The sequence below is a fragment of the Acipenser ruthenus genome, chromosome 12 (assembly GCF_902713425.1).
Source record: "Acipenser ruthenus chromosome 12, fAciRut3.2 maternal haplotype, whole genome shotgun sequence".
NCBI classification, from domain to species: domain Eukaryota; kingdom Metazoa; phylum Chordata; class Actinopteri; order Acipenseriformes; family Acipenseridae; genus Acipenser; species Acipenser ruthenus.
The window spans coordinates 41,405,116-41,426,969 of NC_081200.1; the positions used below are offsets into that span (position 1 = coordinate 41,405,116).

General features: G+C 42.2%; 1 protein-coding gene and 1 pseudogene across 1 annotated transcript; both read left to right on the forward strand.

The window, feature by feature from the left end:
* Positions 1-497: 497 nt before the first annotated feature.
* Positions 498-2,889, forward strand: LOC117416963 (protein mago nashi homolog). The gene is made up of 5 exons (XM_034028482.3): positions 498-738; positions 1,481-1,539; positions 1,867-1,977; positions 2,469-2,551; positions 2,666-2,889. Exons 1-5 carry the CDS (start codon positions 651-653, stop codon positions 2,763-2,765), a joined length of 441 nt encoding a protein of 146 aa, XP_033884373.1. The 5' UTR covers positions 498-650; the 3' UTR covers positions 2,766-2,889.
* A 1,323-nt stretch (positions 2,890-4,212) lies between these two features.
* On the forward strand, positions 4,213-20,149 carry LOC117416628 (sterol carrier protein 2-like; annotated as a pseudogene).
* Positions 20,150-21,854: the final 1,705 nt, after the last annotated feature.

The window sequence follows — 21,854 nt, forward strand, 5'->3', positions numbered from 1 at the left end:
TGAGGAGAGATTTGAACCGGGGACCTTCCTGGTTATAAGCCCGTTTCTTTAACCACTGGACCACACAGCCTCCTGATAATATAATATCCTTTTTACACGTTCACATTGCAGTTCCCTGAGGTTAGCTGCATTTACTATATACCAAACCTCTACATATGTTTTTCAATGCTTCACTATATACAGTAATATAAAAAACAAACGACGAACTGTGCTCTATGTTGTTACGGGCCCTAGTCATACAAAAAAAAAAATATGGGGTGTTTCAATTCGTTTTCACATACATGTATCTGATTAAACAAAGATGTAAAAAGCAGTATCAAGCTACTGTGCAAAACTATTTAAAACAGGTGAAAATAAGTTCAATGAAGTACAAAAACCGATTTAATTAAATAACAAACAAGTCCTTACTAAGTTCTTTACTACAGTCCTTAAATACTAATTAATGAACCCCTCCCAATATGCAAAATTATATATCGCGCATGGCTCCTCCCCACGTGGGTCTGGAAGCCTACGTCCTTTCGCTGCGACCGGTTTGTACTGGTGACGCGCTCAGGTCGCGCTGCGTGCAAACAGGCTTGGTGTGGAAGAAAGCGGCGAGCTGCTGGAGTGAGCAGAGAGAGAGACTCAGAGAAACACAAGCCTGAGGGAGGATGTCGAGCGACTTCTACCTGCGATACTACGTCGGACACAAGGGCAAATTCGGCCACGAGTTCTTGGAGTTTGAGTTCCGACCCGACGGTGAGCAGTGGGATTAAGGAGATAGTTATCGTAGAGTTCGGTGCGGGTTGTAAGGCCGGGAGTTCAGCGGTGCAGGAAAGTCGGGGGGTGCGACTGGGCCTGTGCTTCTCTGTGAAGCCACGACCTCGTTTAGCTAAGTAACTGCTGTGGCCGGCAGGAGAGAAAGCACGGAGTATTTGTTTGGTCTTTTCAGCGCGTTGAATCTCCGGGCTAGCTGTTTGATTAGGCCTGTGCGGGAAATGGAAATCTCGTGTGTTTGACTGTGAGACACGCGAGAGTAGCCGGGATGGGAGCGCAGTTTGGGTGCTGGATTGATGCATCGGCAGAGGACGGGGTTTCTAAATAAACGAGAATAATGATATTTCAGCTTTACACTCGCCTTGGCGAAGAATGTTTTGAGCAAAAAAATAAATAAAACAAAATCAACAAACACATGCATTAAAAAAGTGAGGACTTCCTACTGAAATGTATTTGCTTACGATTGTAAGTCGCCATGGATAAGGGCGTCTGCTAAGAAATAAATAATAATAATAATACTGGATTCTCTTCAACGTTTGTGTTTCTGCGCTTAAAATTGGGATGAACAAAAAAGTAACCATCTTTCATTAATGCATCATTAGATATCTAAATAATAAATACATTTCAACTTGTACATGTTTAATTATAATAGACTGTATTTCCACACACCGGTTTATGCCCTGCAAATAATTATCTAATCCAGTTGTCCATTTTCTTTTAACAGGAAAATTGAGGTACGCCAATAACAGTAATTACAAAAATGATGTCATGATCAGAAAAGAAGTAAGTATAGGTTTCCATTCATTTTCTGTGGAATTGAACCATTGAATGGTTAAACATTGACCTTTTTCTACAATGAAAGTGTAAATGATATGAAACAAATACATTTGGGTAGCTCATGTATAATTTAACCAAAATCTGTAACCCTAAAATAAGAGCAGACTGTATATTCCACACTTGTGTAAAGTGGGCATCTATCTAAATCCTACCGAATTCTTTCCAAATGAATCATCTCTCAAACAGAAGTTTTCCAGAGTGGTAGTATTGGGGGCTCAGTGCCCTCATTGTTGTGAAGAGTGATGCCTAATAACCCGGTTGATATTTCTTCAGGCTTATGTACACAAGAGTGTGATGGAGGAGCTGAAGAGGATCATCGACGACAGTGAAATCACGAAGGAAGATGATGCTTTGTGGCCGCCTCCTGATCGGGTTGGTCGGCAGGTCGGTGTGCTCTTTATCTAGCCTGTATGGACCTGGTCTGTAATATCCTGTTATCTCATCAACCATCCCTAAGACTTCCCTGCAATTTTACTAGGAGCACTTAACATCAGCCCGGTCTCTGCTGTAAATCAGAAGTTGTGCCACAAGTGAGACTTGACCTAAATGTTTTTTTTTTTTTTTTATTTAACACAATACTATTTGCTAGCTTTATTTAAGCAGACAAGAGCCTTGGATTATCGTTTAGTACAATGGATGTCACTTCTGATATTACTGTAATTGCATATCTTATTTGGTGACTTTTGGTTTCCCTAAAGTTAAGCCAGCCCAATCAATCTGTAGATGTGCACTGGCACTGGAATAGAGCTGATGTTTCTTGTGTGTCTTGGCTGATCTTGAACTTGTAACATTAAGAATCAAATGCCAGTACACTTAGTACATTTCTGTTGAGTCCTGTATTTATTTTGTTTTCAATGTATGCAATTGTGTTGCAGGAGCTGGAGATTGTGATAGGAGATGAACACATTTCATTCACAACCTCTAAAATTGGATCTCTGATTGACGTCAATCAGTCCAAGTAAGTACAAGGTTTTATAAGGCATATGTACCAGTAGTGGTTAGAATTAAAACAATGTAAGCATATACTCTTGGCTTATCACTCGCTTCAATGGATACTTTGTTCTTGTTTCAGAGACCCAGAAGGCCTCAGAGTATTTTACTACCTGGTTCAAGATCTGAAATGTCTCGTCTTCAGTCTCATTGGTTTACACTTCAAGATCAAGCCCATCTAAGAAAGGAGAATGGAACTTTTTTTTTTTTTTTTTTTGTCTGCTTATTTTGGAACATTTGTATATTGCTTTTGAGGACACTTGTCTTTTTTTAATTTTAAATAAAGTAATCTTGTTTTTCTTCAGAGTTTTTAGCATGTGCCTTATATTTTCATGGGAATTGGCTGTGATTTACAGTAAAAACTGTTTTCCAGATCAGCTGCATCTTGTTGGATTAACAAGATTCTGAAATTATTTGACAACACTTGCACAATATTTTCAAAAGTCTTGCCTCCAGTTACATTTCAGAAATAGTTTGTGGAATAATTCAACTAGGTTTCAAAAAGCTAAATTAAGAGCCAATGACCTGGATACGGGCAAGTATTGTGTAGACGACTACTATTTAAAAAAAAATAAATAAGATAGCCAATGCCTTTGAGTAACTAGTTCATTTGGACCTGTATTTGTATTTATTTACATGTTTATAAAAGGGGCTGTGATGGCGTGCCTGCTGGAGAACAGCTGGTCAGTGTATTATTTGGGATGCTGCAGTTATGCTCAAGGTTAGGTTTACATTAGACCAATAGAATGTGATTTTATTTGATGGTGCACTTCATAATTGTGGTTATAGCCATGGTTACCATCTGAGTATTCAAAGTATCACCTACCAAATGCATTGCCCAGTCCCACAGCTCTAAAGAGATGCTCTGTGTTTTCCTAACCCCGGGGTTGTCTATGAGCAAGTCAGAATTAATACTGATTCCCCTGTATGAATCTGGTGATGTAGTAGCCTACATATTGTAGTTTATACAACCGTTCTGGATATCACAATTACCAAAGCATACCATGCTGCGCAGGAAGCCCTCTGGACAAGTTTACATAACTTAACACAAATGTGATTGCAGCTGCACATTACAGCTGATTAAAAGTGCAAAGAATATTACATATACAGTGTGGATGTGTGTGTGTGTATATATATATAATCACGTAGCTTTCAACATAGCTAATTGTGTGGCATGATGTGTGTCTATACTGCAGCTATAAATATGTTATTCTGCAGCTTTAACTATACCAACTACGCAAATAAACGATTACATTCCTATCGATTCATTTCTGGTATTTGTAGTACTGTGCCCTGTATATTGTGAACACAACGCAGGTAATATAGATTTTTCCATATGCTCATAAGAGTGCACTACAATGCACGATTTCTCCAAACATTACACTAGGAAAAGTACGCGTGGAGGCTCGTCGCTGCGTAGGTTTCTTTGAGCGAAAGCTTTGGAACAAGATACTGGGTTCGAGCTACGTAGATACGTTCGTCTACCAGCGGCTGGAAAGTTCAAGATGGTGTTAAGTACCAAGACAGTGCTGCAGTCCTGACAGTATCTCTTTACCTGCACGGTGTTTATTATTAACAATGCTTTTGTTTTGCCTTTTTGTTTTTTTTGTTTTTTTACAGAAAATTGGTTTGCAGTTCAAAGCTATGTTAGAGAACATCACAAATGTCCGGCCATTTGGGGATGATTTTCGGTGGTTCCTGAAGGTAAACATGTTCAAACCAACGTCTGTATTAATCTGACGTGAATGTAAATTGCAGAAATATATTATTATTATTATTATTATTATTATTATTATTATTATTATTTATTTCTTAGCAGACGTCCTTATCCAGGGCGACTTACAATCGCAAGCAAATACAAATACATTCAAGTGTTTCAAATATATATCAAATACATTCAAATATAACTACACGTTTTGTTTTACAGCAACAGCAACCACAGTCCATTTTTAAAATAGGGTTTGCAGGGTCAGCACGATCGCTGCAGACACGCCCCTGGTTTGTTGTTGAAAAAATGCAGTATTATTATTATTTATTTCTTAGCAGACTTACAATCGTAAGCAAATACATTTCAAGTGTTACAATACAAGTAATACAATAACTTTTGTTCAAGCAAAGTACAACTAAGTAGTACAACTAAAAACTACTGTACCGCCATAGACCCTACCATGTTGTGTTAAGTGCGGGACCTAATACAGCAACCTCTTTAAAACAGGATTGTTCTATACTTAGAGATTACGCAATGTATCGTTTTAAAAGGGAGTCCTGATGTATTGTCTAGCGAGGTCTCACTGCAAAATGAAGCGCAGTGAATCAACTTGGTGTTACACTGCCACCAAGTTATAACTGTCTTGCCCAAACTTTCGTAACTTTAGTCGAACAAATGATTTCTGTTATGCAGTAGTACTTATATTATACTATATATACACTAAATTAGTTTTGAACTTTTTTTCTTACAGTTGAAGTGTGGAAACTGTGGCGAGGTTTCTGACAAATGGCAGTACATCACATTGATGGTAGGACACTGAGCTCTTTAATGATGAATGCAAACTTTAAACTCGTTAGTGGCAATGATCTGCACTCATTTAGTTAGGGTTCAGAGAGTCAAACGTTAAACCTTAAAAGGCAAGCAATGAATGAAGGTCACACAAACGGCCCTACCAGACTGGGGTTTACTAATCCCGTAAATGCTATGAAATATACAAATAATAAGGCAAGAAGACTCAGTACTGTATTATTAATGACAGGAGTTTCAAAATGCAATGCTGTGTCTATCAATGACCCGCTGCAATGCTCTGTAGCCAGCACTTATACTGTAGAACTGCTGGACTTTTTTTGGACCCCCAGTTTGAGAACCACTACTATACAGTGTCATCACTAGTCCCAGTGTTAATGTACTAGTAAATGGATAATAGGATTTGTCTTTGTAAATGTTGCATGCTGTGCTGTGTACCTGACTCTGGAACGTGCAACACACGTGCCTCCACCTCAATGCATTTCTCGGTGGCCAGATGTTCAGGCGGCACGCTTTAATGCACAGCTCTGTAAGAGATCCCTGGTCTTGCAGGACAGCGTGCCTTTGAAAGGAGGGAGAGGGAGTGCCAGCATGGTGCAGAAGTGCAAGCTGTGCTCCAGAGAGAATTCAATCGGTGAGTGCGAGTGTGTGACAGGGGGAGGGGAGGAGGGGGGACGACATTGCATTGTTTATACCATTCATGTTTAGTAACATATAACATTTTGTGTTCAGCAGGGTATTAAATATGATGTGCTGTTTAGTTTAAATCCAGCAGCACAGGTTCCTGCAGTTCAGGCAGAGAACTAGTTAGTTGCAGCTACCGCTGCACAGCAGTTAGATCCATTCCTGGTTTTACTATGAGTTTAATAGGACACACCTGAGCTTGTCACCTATACACTGGGGCTGATCAAGCTCGTAGGAAAACCTGGAATGGGTGAAAGTGCTATGTTATAGGAGTCTTATTTCCATCCCAGCACAAAATAAATTAGAGATGCCCCATGTAATGAGTTCATTTATAAAACACAACTGAATACAGTAATCAAAGTGGTATCAAAACACAACGATACATTGCAATTTTATTTATGTTGCAATGTTGCAGGAGGGAAGGATTTTGTATGTAACACCAGAAGCTCAAACATCGACCGGATCGCCACCCCTTCCCTTCAGTGTTTCTATTAAGGTTCAGAATTGACCTCTTGTCTACATACTGACTGCACTCTGAACAGAGTCAGCAGATGCCTTTCAATCCAGTTTTAACTTGGCAGCCGATTGCCAATTAGAATGAGTGCCTCTGTAAATGCACGGTGTACCAAAGTAGGCAGGTGTGCTTGATGTTTCTAAACGGTGTGTACAGTGTAAAATCTCTCACCTGGGCAAGCTCTTCTGGTAGTGCATGGTCGGGACGATGCTCCTGTGCAGTGTATCTGCTATCTCATCTTTACCTTTCATGCTGTATGTCTGTCTTCGATTACACGAACCAGACTCTGCAAACGCACAGGCGAGGTAGCGAAGTGTTCCTGACTTACTGAAAACTGTATTCAAGGGTACAGCTCGCAAGCTAGCCATGTCCACAACCTGCTGGGCACACGAATTCACCGGTATGAAAATGTCAAGCAGGAAAAAAATACAATCAGTTCAAAACAAGACGAGGCGGGCGCAGGGTTGTTGTACGCTGTACAACATGCACCACAGTTACACGTTGGTGTGGGGGGGGGGGGGGGGGGGTTACATTTTTTTTTTAGCCCTAGCTTTAATTATTTACAGTTCAAGTGCTTGCTTGTACCCTACGCTCGTTCGGTATGACTGTCCCCTTCATTTGCCAGTGATCTTGCACAAATCATGTAGGAAGTAATCGTGGTGTCACACACAGCAGTTACAAGATATCACATTATTTTTTACATACAATTACATTCTTTTTTTTTTTTACATACAATTACCCATTTATACAGTTGGGTTTTTACTGGAGCAATCTAGGTAAAGTACCTTGCTCAAGGATACAGCAGCAGTGTCCCCCAGCAGGGATTGAACCCACAACCCTCCGGTCAAGAGTCCAGAGCCCTAACCACTACTCCACACTGCTGCGGTGTTCCGCATTCTTAACACCAGCACTACGCAGCACAGTGCCAGTCAGTCGCGACTTTACTCCTGTCAGCACAGCTAATTCACGCTACAAGACAGTCTGCAAAGATGGCACCAGCGAGTCGTAGAGTGTTTGTGGTGGGAGTGGGCATGACTATAAGTAGAAATGTTAATCGGTGTGCTTGTTTTGGAAAGACGTGTCAGTCGTCAGTGCACTGTGTTCAGATCTGTAAGAAACGTCAGTATTACACTGTACTGTTGCTTGTGGGTGTTGTACTGTTTACTTCATAACAGTTGTGTATTGTCAGATGTACATTTAAACAGTGCTGCAGTTCAGATAACGCACTACAGCATGTATTTCAACACAAGTATGTATTGCACAGTTCATTTGGCAATGCTGAAAATAAACCAAGTTCAAAGCTTGGGAGTCTGGTCTCCATAGTTAGAAAGAGAATAATAATCATCATCATAATAAGCATTATAATAATACAATATTTTGGATGCTGGACCTTACTATTTTATAGTTTAAATATTATTAAATTCGTCAAAGGAATAAACATTTTCAGTAGCATAGTAAAATGAACACAGATGGAATACCACATTCTTTATTTCTTGTATTTAGAATAATATTTATATTAAAAACCATGTGGCCCTTTCATAAATACAGCACTCAGTAGACGTACAAAGATAGAGTAAATGCACAGATCATTTCTGTATAACGTATTGCATCGCATAGACTGTGATCGTTCTACATCTACACCATGTGTGCTGAAGGTATGTGCTGATCCTGTACGAGGCTCTTGGGCTGTGCTGAAGGTATGTGCTGATCCTGTACGAGGCTCTTGGGCTGTGCTGAAGGTATGTGCTGATCCTGTACGAGGCTCTTGGGCTGTGCTGAAGGTATGTGCTGATCCTGTACGAGGCTCTTGGGCTGTGCTGAAGGTATGTGCTGATCCTGTACGAGGCTCTTGGGCTGTGCTGAAGGTATGTGCTGATCCTGTACGAGGCTCTTGGGCTGTGCTGAAGGTATGTGCTGATCCTGTACGAGGCTCTTGGGCTGTGCTGAAGGTATGTGCTGATCCTGTACGAGGCTCTTGGGCTGTGCTGAAGGTATGTGCTGATCTTGTAAAAGGCTCTAAGGCTGTGTGCTGAAGGTTTGTGTTCAATGAATACCATAGCAACGCAAATGAGATGAGGCAGCATTTGTGTTGTGTTTGGTAGAAGAACTTTCTATATTATCTCTCACTTTGGGCTTTTATTCAAGAGACCCTACAGAAACAGTGGGGGCTATAACTGTACTACACTGTATGCCAGACGACCTTCATAAAATGTATGTGGATTATGTATTTAAATAGCTTGCAAATTAATGTCATTTATTAAAATGTTTTGAATTGTAATTGTATTGTTGAAATAAAAGGACATGCACAAAATTCAGTGGCTTAAATAACAGAGTAGGTAGGCAACACACACAAGCAGGGCTTATTCATACTGGAAATGTAATGGTGGAATGTAAACGATTGGGCTCAGTGACACTTTGAGGTACTGGTGGTACTGAGATATTCATTTCAAGCTAACGCACATTTTTTGGGGGGTTTGGGTGTTTTTTGAGATACTTTGTAGTTAACCACTGTGGTTCAGGTCATTTAAAAAAAGTTTAATTTGTGTAGCAATGTTATAAAAACCAACATCTCTAACAGAGCATGGCACGAGAAACATGAAAAAACAGCAGCTTAATTACTTGAGGTTACTTGAGTCTTGAGGTTAGGATCAGTGACATTGAAGAATTCAGCCTGCCAGACTACAGTACGTCTGTTTAGTTTTACTCCAGGTTGAATAGACCCCTATGTATTCTTCAAGTTGCTGTGGTTCTTGAGAAAAATGTGGTTGTGTTTCTCAGGGAAAGCTGGGGAGCTGATAGACCGTGGAGACAACACGTACGGGGGGAAGTGGGTTGTGAACCCCAGCGGAGGACTCATCTCAAAGGGACACCCCCTGGGAGCCACAGGTAAGCACCCCAACACAGACGGGCACCCCAACACAGACGTGCACGCCAACACACAGGCACCCCAACACAGGCAGACACCCCAACACAGGCGGGCACCCCAACACAGACGGGCACACCAACACACAGGCACCCCAACACAGGCGGGCACCCCAACACAGGCGGGCACCCCAACACAGACGGGCACCCCAACACAGACGTGCACGCCAACACACAGGCACCCCAACACAGGCGGGCACCCCAACACAGGCAGGCACCTCAACACAGACGGGCATCCCAACGCTGAAGGGCATCCCAACGCTGAAGGGCATCCCAACACTGAAGGGCATCCCAACACACAGGCACCCCAACACAGGCGGGCACGCCAACGCAGACACTCCATAAAGTCTCTAAAGGACCCATCCACACTTCTGAAGTTCCAATCTGTAGGACCCATTCACTTCTGAAAGCTCACCGTATGTGAAATAGTCCTTAAAAAGTGTATGGATAAATGTTTTGAAATTAATTAAAAAACCATTTAAGTTACTAAAACACCCACTAAATAATGTTGTTTACAGCTGAGTTGTATTAAGGCAATGGGCTGTTCGGCAATACTTCACTTCTAGACTGCTTGTTCAGCTTTACTGCCATAATTTCTTGAATTAGTCTCTATACACTGTGTAGCATGCATATGGTTCCCCACTCACCTTTAAACACGTCAGAACCTCTATCGGAACATTGCCAAACTGCAGCAAAATGTTAATGTCCTGTTAATCTATAACCAGCAGAGGGCGCCTTTACCCTTGCTAAAAGGTCAGTAATCTTGGATAGAGCTCATCTGTGGCTGTCGTTTTTTCACTGTCATAAAGAAGTATGCAAAACCGCGACTCGTGTGTGGCACATCTGCACTGGATGAAATATTCATATTTAAATTGTCAATAGCAGAAACCAGTTCTACGAGCTTAACGGTAATTTAGAAGCATGTCCTGTTTACATGTCTTGTACATTCCAGAGCATGCCACAAGCTACGGCACAGTATTTTATAACATTGTGACAAGAATCAAACAGAATCAATTCAAACAGGAGCATCATTCTCTTCAGCTGCCCTCTGCACAGACCAACAGACCAAAGCTGCGTCGTTTCTGACGCACCTTTCCAAGCACTTGAACCATCCTGCCTCCTAGTCCACAGCTCTAACCTCTATTAGGCTACACTGCCTCCCATCCCCCAGCTTTAGCCGCTAGGACATCATATTTCGGGTTTCCTCTGGGCTGTGTGTTGTATTGCAATATGAATTGTGTTGTCTGGGTAATCCCTCCATCATGTGTGACGTGAACCCCCCTCCCCCACCCTGTGCATCAGGAGCTCAGGACAGGAAAAAACAGAGCAGGATAAGAAGGTGAGAGTTCATCAGCTCCATTAGACTGATGAGATCCTCTGATGTTTTCTACTCCCAGTCCAGTTCCTGGCATTAAAGTGTCTTCATCTGCAAAATACAGCATCTAGTGTACTGCATCACACACACACAGACAAACACACATACACACACTGAAACACCTCACCAGGCTCTCTGTCTTCCACACTATCACCGCTCTCTCTCTGTATCCATCTTCCATCATCCTTTCTTGTCCTCTCCAGCCCCACATCCTGCTTTCCCACCCTCCTCCATCACTCTTGTCTCACTGAATAGTCATTAACCCATGAAGTGCAAAGGATGCAGATGTACGATCCTCACCACACCTCTGTGACAGCAGGTCCTGATCCTCACCACACCTCTGTGACAGCAGGTCCCGATCCTCACCACACCTCTGTGACAGCAGGTCCCGATCCTCACCGCACCTCTGTGACAGCAGGTCCCGATCCTCACCGCACCTCTGTGACAGCAGGTCCCGATCCTCACCGCACCTCTGTGACAGCAGGTCCCGATCCTCACCGCACCTCTGTGACAGCAGGTCCCGATCCTCACCGCACCTCTGTGACAGCAGGTCCCGATCCTCACCGCACCTCTGTGACAGCAGGTCCCGATCCTCACCGCACCTCTGTGACAGCAGGTCCCGATCCTCACCGCACCTCTGTGACAGCAGGTCCCGATCCTCACCACACCTCTGTGACAGCAGGTCCCGATCCTCACCACACCTCTGTGACAGCAGGTCCCGATCCTCACCGCACCTCTGTGACAGCAGGTCCCGATCCTCACCGCACCTCTGTGACAGCAGGTCCCGATCCTCACCACACCTCTGTGACAGCAGGTCCCGATCCTCACCACACCTCTGTGACAGCAGGTCCCGATCCTCACCACACCTCTGTGACAGCAGGTCCCGATCCTCACCACACCTCTGTGACAGCAGGTCCCGATCCTCACCGCACCTCTGTGACAGCAGGTCCCGATCCTCACCGCACCTCTGTGACAGCAGGTCCCGATCCTCACCACACCTCTGTGACAGCAGGTCCCGATCCTCACCACACCTCTGTGACAGCAGGTCCCGATCCTCACCGCACCTCTGTGACAGCAGGTCTATGCAGTATACAGTACCGTAGTAAAATCAACTGAATTCTTAGCACACTTTTTTTTTTTTTTTTACTTATATCTGTTCCATTTATTTTCATCCAGTGCTTGGTGTAAGTATAACAACCTTTTATTTGTTTTGTTTTCAGTGTGTATGTTTGGATCATGAGTCACACTAAATTGGATAATATTGGTGAACTACTGTCCTGTGCCGATATTACATGATAGGAATTGTAAAGCATAGCTGCTTTTTAGTGACACCTGCTGGTTATACTCTGAAACTCTGTAATTGAGGCCCAATTGTGCCGGTTGAATAATAATATAATATTATAATGTCAATAAGAAGAAAACTATTACGTGCTTTACAACATTTTGCCTACATTAAATTTTAAATCGTTAAGAAACAGGAAAACGCGTGTTTCCCGTTCTCTAAGCATTCCCTAAAGAAAACGTTGTATAATTTGTGTTTGCATCAATCCAGACCTGCCAAGTCAATTTTTTTTTTTTTTTTAAAGGCAGAAACACATAGCCCATCGGATAGTTACAACATTAAACATTTAAAAAAAATAAAATAAATAAATCGTGCATCTCAGACTAAATGTGTTCACCTGTGTATAGTTTTATTTCTGGAACTCTCTCTCTCTCTGTGTGTTTCTGTGATCGATTGGCCAGGCCTTGCCCAGTGCGCTGAGCTTTGCTGGCAGCTCCGAGGGGACGCTGGGAAAAGGCAGGTTCCTGGTGCAGAGGTTGCTCTGCAGCATAATAGGCCTTGGAGGAGCCGTGGTTGTCACTCTCTACAGAATGGGCTTCCCTCAAGTTGCAAGGTGAGGAAGCGGGGTGTTGTTATAATTGGGTATCGACAGTTAGTGTTGCAAAATCCAAAAGCTCCCGTTCAAACGCGTTAAATAACACACAATACTGTATTATTATGTAAAGAGGGGCGGTATTTATAGTATAGCTCGTTGTTCTTTATCGTGTTCACGCTCCGTACAGTACAGGCTAGTTATTGTCTGTACAATACGGTTTGGATTTAAATTGGGTTCCTGCAATCAGGGTTATTGCTTTTAAACAGCCTCTCAATGAATGCATTTGGTACTGTACTGTATAAGGACATGCAAAGCAAATGCACAACACCCAGTGCCTGAAATAATACTACTAATAATAATAGGCAACACACACACAAACAATGCATAATATTATTAATCAGTACCGAAAATCTAGTGCTGACACGTAAAAGATTGTGTCTCATTGAAAATGTTAATTGGTTCTGTAGTATTGAGATGTTCATTTTGAGCTAGCGCACGTTTTATAAAGTGTGCGTGTTTTGCTGCTAAAGCCCAATGAGCGTTTTTAAATATCGCATCTAATAAACTGACCGACATCTATTAAACTGTAGTAATAATAACGCCAGTACTTGTGACCGCCAGGAAATACGCAGAGAGCTCAGTACAGTATACCACGTTCATTTAATTTCAGCCAGCACGTGCACAAAGCTGGGTATGTTTTATTAAAGACAAAATATATATTTGCAGAGCACAGTAGCAGGTTTGACGCCAGCAAACTCAATGACAGTGCTGGTGTGTGTTAAAGGCAGACTATCAATTCAGAGCTCTGGCAGTGAGGGATTAGGAACATTATTACTCGGGCAGAACCAGGTGTCTGCCTGCCAGCAGGAGATGGCATGTGTCAGCTGTAACAAAAATATATACACTGGAACTGTCACCACCTCTTACTTGTATGTGCAGTGCTGGGACGTGCTTGTTTTTCATAACTGCAAGAATGTACATTTATCACATTTTTCCAAGCTGGAGAAATGTGATGGTGTTTAGATAAGTCATATTGCTTATTTGCAAAGCTGCTTTTTTTTAATGTAATAATTTGATCCTTGTTGCGTCAAGTCTGTGGCAGTTATTTGTTAATTTTAAAGAAACGTTATGTTTTTGTAAGTGCAATGCCAAGACTTAAATTGAAAGCACAATCAGATCAATTTGAGGATTGTATTTTAATCCTTAAAGTTTATTAAGAGCAGCGAGTGTGTCTTGAGTTGAGAATATTTTTCAGCACTTCAGCTTCTTGGCTGTGGAGCAGTGGCTCGCAGATTGAGGCTGTAAGTTTGAATTCAAGTCAACCGGCTCACTCTAAGACCACAGGTATTTTCATTGGGGCTTCTTTTGACCTTGTTTTAAATCAAGCTCAAAAACAAGATAATAAACCAGATAATCAACTGATATTTCAGGTAAATAATGTGCTGGGTTAGTGATTTACCTGCAACTCTGCTAGTTTTACAGTGGATCAGTGATAAGATTATTGAGGTGAAAGTTGAGCTCTCCCCTACAGTATGTTCACTGAGCTCTGCAGTAGTCTGGTTTGATGGGGTGGCTCAGCAGATTGCACAGGCTGCCATGTTATACACTTTCAAACATTTGAGCATATTCAGGACCCTCCCAACAGCGGGACAGTTGTACCGTGTACTTTTAAGATTTAAATATAGCAGGTTGTAGTTGTACATTAGATTGACCTACTGAAGCCCCAGCTTTGTGAGCAACCTCTATCATTCATAGTGCATGATTAAGGAGGCAGTGTGGTCCAGTGGTTAAAGAACAGGGCTTGTAACCAGGAGGTCCCCAGTTCAAATCCCGGCTCAGCCACTGACTCACTGTGTGACCGTTATTGTGAGACGTTGTTGTAAGTGACTCTGCAGCTGATGCATCGTTCACACACCCGAGTCTCTGTAAGAGATAATAATACTATTCATTGTGTTCTTAAGAGACTTGGGGAGTAAGCAACACTGTGAATGGGTTTGTATTGTTCCCTTCCTCCTTCTGAAGGGCTGCAATGTCTTGCCTTGGTTAATTGCTTCCACACTGTTTAAAGCAACTCAAAACTGGCTTTATCACACAAAGCCTCCACTCACGCAGCAGTAGACCTTGGCTTGTGATCATCACTGTGCTGAAACAAAGGCCAGAATTTTGAATTTGCCAACTGGGATAAAGTTTCTCTTAGTATTAAAGAGAACATCTATATAACTTTTAAAAATTCATTTTAAGCATGATGTTCCCAATCCCTTTCATTGCTTCATGGCATAAAAGCAGCAGCATTTTAATAACGTTGTGCTGTGTGCTTCTCGGCTACACAGTGTCCCTTGGGTGCTGTTTTAATACCAAGCTCACACGCCCTCGCCCCCCCTCGGCTGTCCTGTCATGTGCCTGGTGCTAGTACACACAAGCCGGACCCACCCATCGCATGCAATGTCAGCTCAAATTAGTGAGAGTGAAAGGAATTCAGTTTAGTTTGGTTTTCCAACTCATGACGCTCAGGCAGTTTAAAGAGACAGACAGAACAGTACAATACTACAGACCAAGACTGTATCCATCTGGCAATCGTACTGAAAGAAAACAAGATTACTGGTGCTAAAACTCTGTCAGCCATTTACAGTTCAATTATTGCTGCCATTGAGAATAATAATAATAATAATAATAATAATAATAACCGTGATGATGATGATGATGATGATGATGATGATGATGATGATGATAGTAACATTTGGGGTTTCAGGTCCCGTTTCCAGGCTGTCCACACCAATGCTGCAGCCGGTCAAGGTGGATTTAAAGCACACATGGTCTTTAAAGAGATTGAGAAGAAGCTGCAAGAGGTAAACAAACAGACAATAATTTCATGTTTTATAATTGTGTGAAATCATTTGCGGTTTTGTAGTGTGTTTTGTTTTTCACCACTGAAATACAGGTTTCATTAATTCAGTGGTTTATAATTGAGACAGGTCTGACTGGCTTTTATTATCCCTCTAAACCCACGTGTGTGTGAAGCTGATCTATTCATTTATTAAACCTCACCTTCAATTCTGTGTGTGCAGTGTCTATCTCAAATTCATGCTTATGAAAAAACTGCACTGAATGTGACTATATATAAAAAATAAAAAAAATAATAATAATTGGCAATCCGATATCACGTGACAAAATGGGAGATGCAGAGACTAGAAAGGAGGAACGTGGCTTATACTTAAGAATTAAAAAACAGACCTTTTTTTTTTTTTTTTTTGCTTGCTTGTTAACCAGCATCACTTATGCTGAGAGGCAAAAAAATGTGATGAGCAAGATGTATTTGGAACTATTATTGGATGCAGTCTACTCTGTTAGGAACAAAACATAATGATGTTTGTTTTATGTTAAAGCCAGCCCTTTGTGGCTGTTTGTTTTGCTGTGCAATGGGAGGTGTATTTCCATCCCTGCAGGTGACGGATGCATTGGTCCCTGATACTTTGCTTGAGGGTGAGGGTGATGCGTGCAGAGTGTCTGTTTTGGAAAGGTAAGCTGCTGCTAGTCCCAGGCGTTATGCTTTCCCTGCGTGCCTTTGCAGGATGGCAATCAGTTTGTGAAGAAGATCGGAGGAGTGTTCGCCTTCAAAGTGAAAGACGGCCCTGGAGGCAAGGAGGGGACGTGGATTGTGGATGTGAAAAATGGCAAGGGCTCTGTGAGCACAGATGCAGGTTCGTCACTCTCGCACTCTCTTTATAATCAAGGGCTCTGTGAGCACAGATGCAGGTTCGTCACTCTCGCACTCTCTTTATAATCAAGGGCTCTGTGAGCACAGATGCAGGTTCGTCACTCTCGCACTCTCTTTATAATCAAGGGCTCTGTGAGCACAGATGCATGTTCGTCACTCTCGCACTCTCTTTATAATCAAGGGCTCTGTGAGCACAGATGCAGGTTCGTCACTCTCGCACTCTCTTTATAATCAAGGGCTCTGTGAGCACAGATGCATGTTCGTCACTCTCGCACTCTCTTTATAAACCAAGGGCTCTGTGAGCTCAGATGCAGGTTCGTCACTCTCGCACTCTCTATAATCGGGGGCTCTGTGAGCACAGATGCAGGTTCATCACTCTCGCACTCTCTTTATAATCAAGGGCTCTGAGCACAGATGCAGGTTCGTCACTCTCGCACTCTTTTTATAATCAAGGGCTGTGAGCACAGATGCAGGTTCGTCACTCTCGCACTCTCTTTATAATCAAGGGCTCTGTGAGCACAGATGCAGGTTCATCACTCTCGCACTCTCTTTATAATCAAGGGCTCTGAGCACAGATGCAGGTTCGTCACTGTCTATAATCAGGGGCTCTGTGAGCACAGATGCAGGTTCGTCACTCTCTATAATCAGGGGCTCTGTGAGCACAGATGCAGGTTCGTCACTCTCTATAATCAGGGGCTCTGTGAGCACAGATGCAGGTTCGTCACCCTCACACTCTCTTTATAATTACACAGCCATGGTTAAGCTGGTGCTTGTTTTACTAAATACTTCAGTATCAGAAGCAGCCAGTGTACCCGTCTGTAGGCACGTCAGTGTTGCATGCCCAGGAGGAGGATGCAGATCGTGCTGGGTTACCCATATCTCTTCTGTATTTACAGACCTGGCAGGCAGGGTTGGGCTCAGTTCCTCATTTTCAATTCCAATTCCTTTTAAATTCAATTTCCAATTCCTTGGTATCAGTTGTTTGGATTGTTCAGCTGATTTCATTTGAAGCCAATTTAATTGACTTCAGTTGAGTAATTTGTTGCCACTGTGAGAATTTAATTTTAACAGAACACTGCTAATTGTAATTTTGATCAATGATGTGTTGCAGTTGATTAAAAATGAATTCGGAATTGATTTTTTAAAAAGGAATTGGGGGAAAAAAATAAATAAATAAATTGCCCCCAACCTGGATTGTGATCGGAATTAGAAATGGAACTTTCTTACTGTAGCAGTCCGGGTTTCCTCCTGTCCATGAGCATTCTGCCTTCACAAATGTTGTTTATCTCTTGTGGTTTTTGTCTGGCACACCAGAGGAAATGAACCTGCTTGTTTTTCATGACTCTTATTAGCCCCTCTCCTGTTTGGCAGTGTTTCTCTTTCCAGCACCGGCTGTATTGAATTATATAGAATTAACTCTTTAACTCTTTGAATAAAGGAATGTTCTTATGTGCATTGCAGAGCATTAAATACACTCTTCTTGTGTGCAGAGCAATCGGATTGTTAAAAATCTTTCTTTCGCCTTTTCTAGTAAACATGTGGAGAAGTCCCATATTGCCTCTACCCATTCATAGTATTTTAGGTGCACTGATTTTTTTTTTTAATGTAACACATGTGTTTTAATGATGCTGTGTTCATGTGTTGTTTTGTTTTGCAGCTACAAAAGCAGACTGCACTATTGCAATGTCGGATGATGATTTACTGGCTTTGATGACTGGCAAAATGAACCCCCAGACTGTAAGTTTCTAGAATCTGTGATTTAGAGTGTTCAGTGGTTTGATGCTCAACTCCTTCCATATGTATTCATTGCTGGAAGTAGGGTTCTTTACACAGCAGCTGTTCTCTCTCACTGGGTTTTCCAGACCACTTGGCTCGACACTGTGCGCTCCTGTGCCAGAATCTCTCTTGCACACCTGTCCGTCCTCAGCAAGGGGCCGGCAGGAAACGCAGACTGCAGAAAACAGTTCTCCTGGGGGGATCTACAGAACGCACTCCTGGCAAACTTGCAGACACCAAAAATATTTCCTGTTTTTATTCTTTGTTTCGTTTTGGGGGCACGTGGGGTGCCAGCAGCACCTTGCTAGTATAGAGGCTGACGATTGGGTTGTTTGTAAAAATGTAAAGACCGGTAAAGCCTCTAAATGGGGTATAGGGCTACCATTAGCAAAGATTCCATTCAAGAATGTCTCGCTGTCCTTTGAGACTGTAACTGTCATTCGGAAATGGAAGACCCTACCATACCCAAGCTCCTGACCTCCGCCCCTATCGAAGCGTCTGATTCGCTGCTGTCTTGCCCACTGTGCTTGGAACTGCTTATGAACGGTAGATGCTGCTGTGAAGTATTGTAGATTGCATGGCAGGAATGCTATATGCATTCAGTGGGATGTCCCATATGCATATGAGTGTGTGCTGCATACCCCTGGTGTTTTCCATCCCCTGTGGTTCTAGTTCTGCCTGGTATCTGACCTTGCCTGCAATGTGCATTTGCATATAAAACACCTTGAAAACATTGTTTTGAAGACTAGGTACCAACTGCAAAACCAATTCTGTGTTTAATGCATACCTCTGCTTTTAGGAGGCTCCACGCATTCACCGTCTGGAGAAACCATTTATTTTATTTGTGTAATTTCTGGAAAATGGGGTCAGATCTGCTAATATTGCTTCAACTTTCCAGTGTTTGTCGATTTTGAATAACTGTGAAAACCTCAATTTATAAAACATCTGTAGCTTCCCAGCAAGCTGTTGTCATTGATGCCAGCGCCCTAGTTTTAAATCCAGCTTAATTAGGTGACATTAACCCTTTAAACCTTGCCTGATAGTATGCAGAGTTTGTTATCGGCGAAGCATTTCAATCATATCGTCTCCATTATAGAACAGGAATTTAACCTTGGAATTGAGACAAGGTGATGAGTGTTGGATCTTTTGTTACTATTAATTCCGGAATAAAAATACAGAAAAGTTATGCACAATTACAAAGGGGCCAATGATTTCAAGGACTTGGTTATCCCTCATTTCTGCAACAGCCCTGGGTGCATATAATGACTATTCTATTTACTTTTATATATTCTGAAGATGTATAACATGTACCTCCTCTGCTGAGCTTTTCTGACACCCCTCTCTTACTCTCAACAGGCTTTCTTTCAGGGGAAGCTGAAGATCACTGGCAACATGGGCATGGCCATGAAGCTTCAGAGTTTACAGCTGCAGCCGGGCAAAGCTAAGCTGTGATGGGAGTCAGGCAGCCTTCACTACCCTGCTGCCTGTCCCCTGTCTGCAGCGCTGCAGTTCAATGTGTGGGTCCTCGTTGAGTGTGAGCGAGTGTCTGTAACGTGAGTGAGGCGTGTGGGTGCAGAGGGGTTAGGGTTTGTTGGGTTGGAGGAGGTGAAGACTCACACATTTCTCTGTCTTTCCCTTGATTCTAACACAATGAAAGACCATAGCAATATAGTGTAGAACTCTTACTCGGACTTCGTAATATGAATGCATTTTGATTTTTAGAGACCTCTTTTTACAGTTCTTTGTAATTGTGTATTTGGTTTGCCTCAGAACTGCTGCTGACCTGTTCATGATTTATTTTTCTAAATGACTACTCCTGTAAAAAGAAGGAAACTGGGTTGTGGGTTTGAATGAATCTTGTTCTATACCGCACACACCAGAATGTTTCAGACTTCTCTCAACCCAGATAAGCCTGCCTTTTAATTCCAAGTGACCTATATGTAGGACAGTAGGCATATCTGGGTTAAGGTACTGTCAAATACCACAAGGGCATTTCAGAACAATACTAAACTAAATCTGTGTAGTTATGAAGATTCTGCTAACACTTGGGGGGGGGGGGGGGGGGGGGTTGTCATTTGCCACCTTTAATGTCGTCATGATCGTGTAATATGCGCAATCAAATATAGACAAAAGGTTTTATAAATGAGAATACCCTGCTGTAATAATAAAATGATTAGTATGAAAACAATATGCCTCAGAGTAATTTGTACAAAGTCATTTCTGTGCGGTACTATGTGAAATGATTTTCTGTGCTGGGGTGGGGGGTAGGTCTTGCATATAGAACACTGTACAAGGCTCATTTCGTTCACATCGCTTGATATTTTTTTGCTGCAGATGCAGGATTTGAAGCACATTATTAAAAAGGGGCTAATGAAATGCAGGGATCAGATACCTACTTGCGTCACAGATTCTTTTTTTAGGGAGAGGGGTCATGTTCAGTTAATCTGCTGAAACCCTCTCTGTTGACAAGTTGCTGACAGTGAAAGGCACTGTCAGGCAAGCTGTACTGTTGAGGCTCTTGTGTCTAAGTCCTCTGGGATACAACTTGTACTACACAATCCAGAACTAACTGTAAAGGATTGATTAATAACGCAGACACGCGCTGACCAGCAGACCCAGTGGGCTCATTCCGCTGATTCACTGATGTGTCCATCTTTAGAGAGGGTGGAATATGGGCTAGACAGTGTTTTTTACCCAAGGCAAGGTATGGAACACATTTTAGATTCCAGGTTAGGTCAGGGGGCTGAGCTTCTGCCTTTCACTTGAACTCACATCTGCAGCCATGTCTCAAACAACTTCAATATGTGTGTCTCCCTTTTCATTATAGACACAAGAAACAAACCTACAGGCTTCTTTAAAACAAGTCCTATTGTCGTTGCCTAAATAAAATGTGCTGCCTCGAGAAACCACAAGCTTCATCAGACAACAGGCTCTGACCCAGTTATAACAGGAGCAGGGCTGGCTTTCCTGGTCTTGCTCAGCATGTTGTGTGTGTGTGTGTGTGTGTGTGTGTGTGTGTGGTTTTAACACTGGCACAGCGGCACACAGTGTGGGCTTGATATTTTATGGTGTTATTTTTATGTTTGCCAGCAATTAATGCTGAATAAAGATGGCTCTATTGGTTAACATTCCAGTTCCAGCAATGCAAGCCACCATCAGATTCAGCAATAAACTGTAATTGCTAAGTTCCTGTACTACTATGACCTGCTGTGTGCATGCTAAAGAAGGTTGCATGCCTGACTGAGAGGGTAATAGAAAGTACATGTTGATGAATGAAAGATGCACAGACCAGTCTCTGTGCAGATATTACCTGCATGCAATGACATAATCTTACCTGAATTCTGCTCCACTGCAGAGTATTTTCCACGACAAGCTATCCCCTAGTTTCAGTTGTATTATTCACTTCTATAATTTCATCTTTAAAAGATTAGATAAGGGGACAGTAATCAGGGAGGTTACAGTAAGCATGTCTGAGATCATAAACTGGCGCTGATATACAGCACTCTCCAAAATATGTTATTTCAGTATTTTAATTATGATGTTTTAATTTCCAGTATCTTGAGCCAAGCTTCATGGTTAAATTACTTCCAGAATGCAGACACAAATCATAAATAATGGGGTTTCATACTGCAGATATTGGATACTGAAATGTACAGTGTTGTACTGCTAGAGTAAGACGCTATAGGAGTTAAACTGATCATGAGTTATGCTGTCAACACCTGTGTGCCTGATGCAATTATAAATCAGGGGTAGCCAATGCAAATCCTAGAGGGCCATTCCACTCCAGGTTTAACAGGTCAAATGATGTCATTAACTACTTCAGGAACCTGATGGAGGTTTGATTGGTTCAATTAAACAACTTTAGAACAGGTTGGAACAAAGACCAGGAGTGG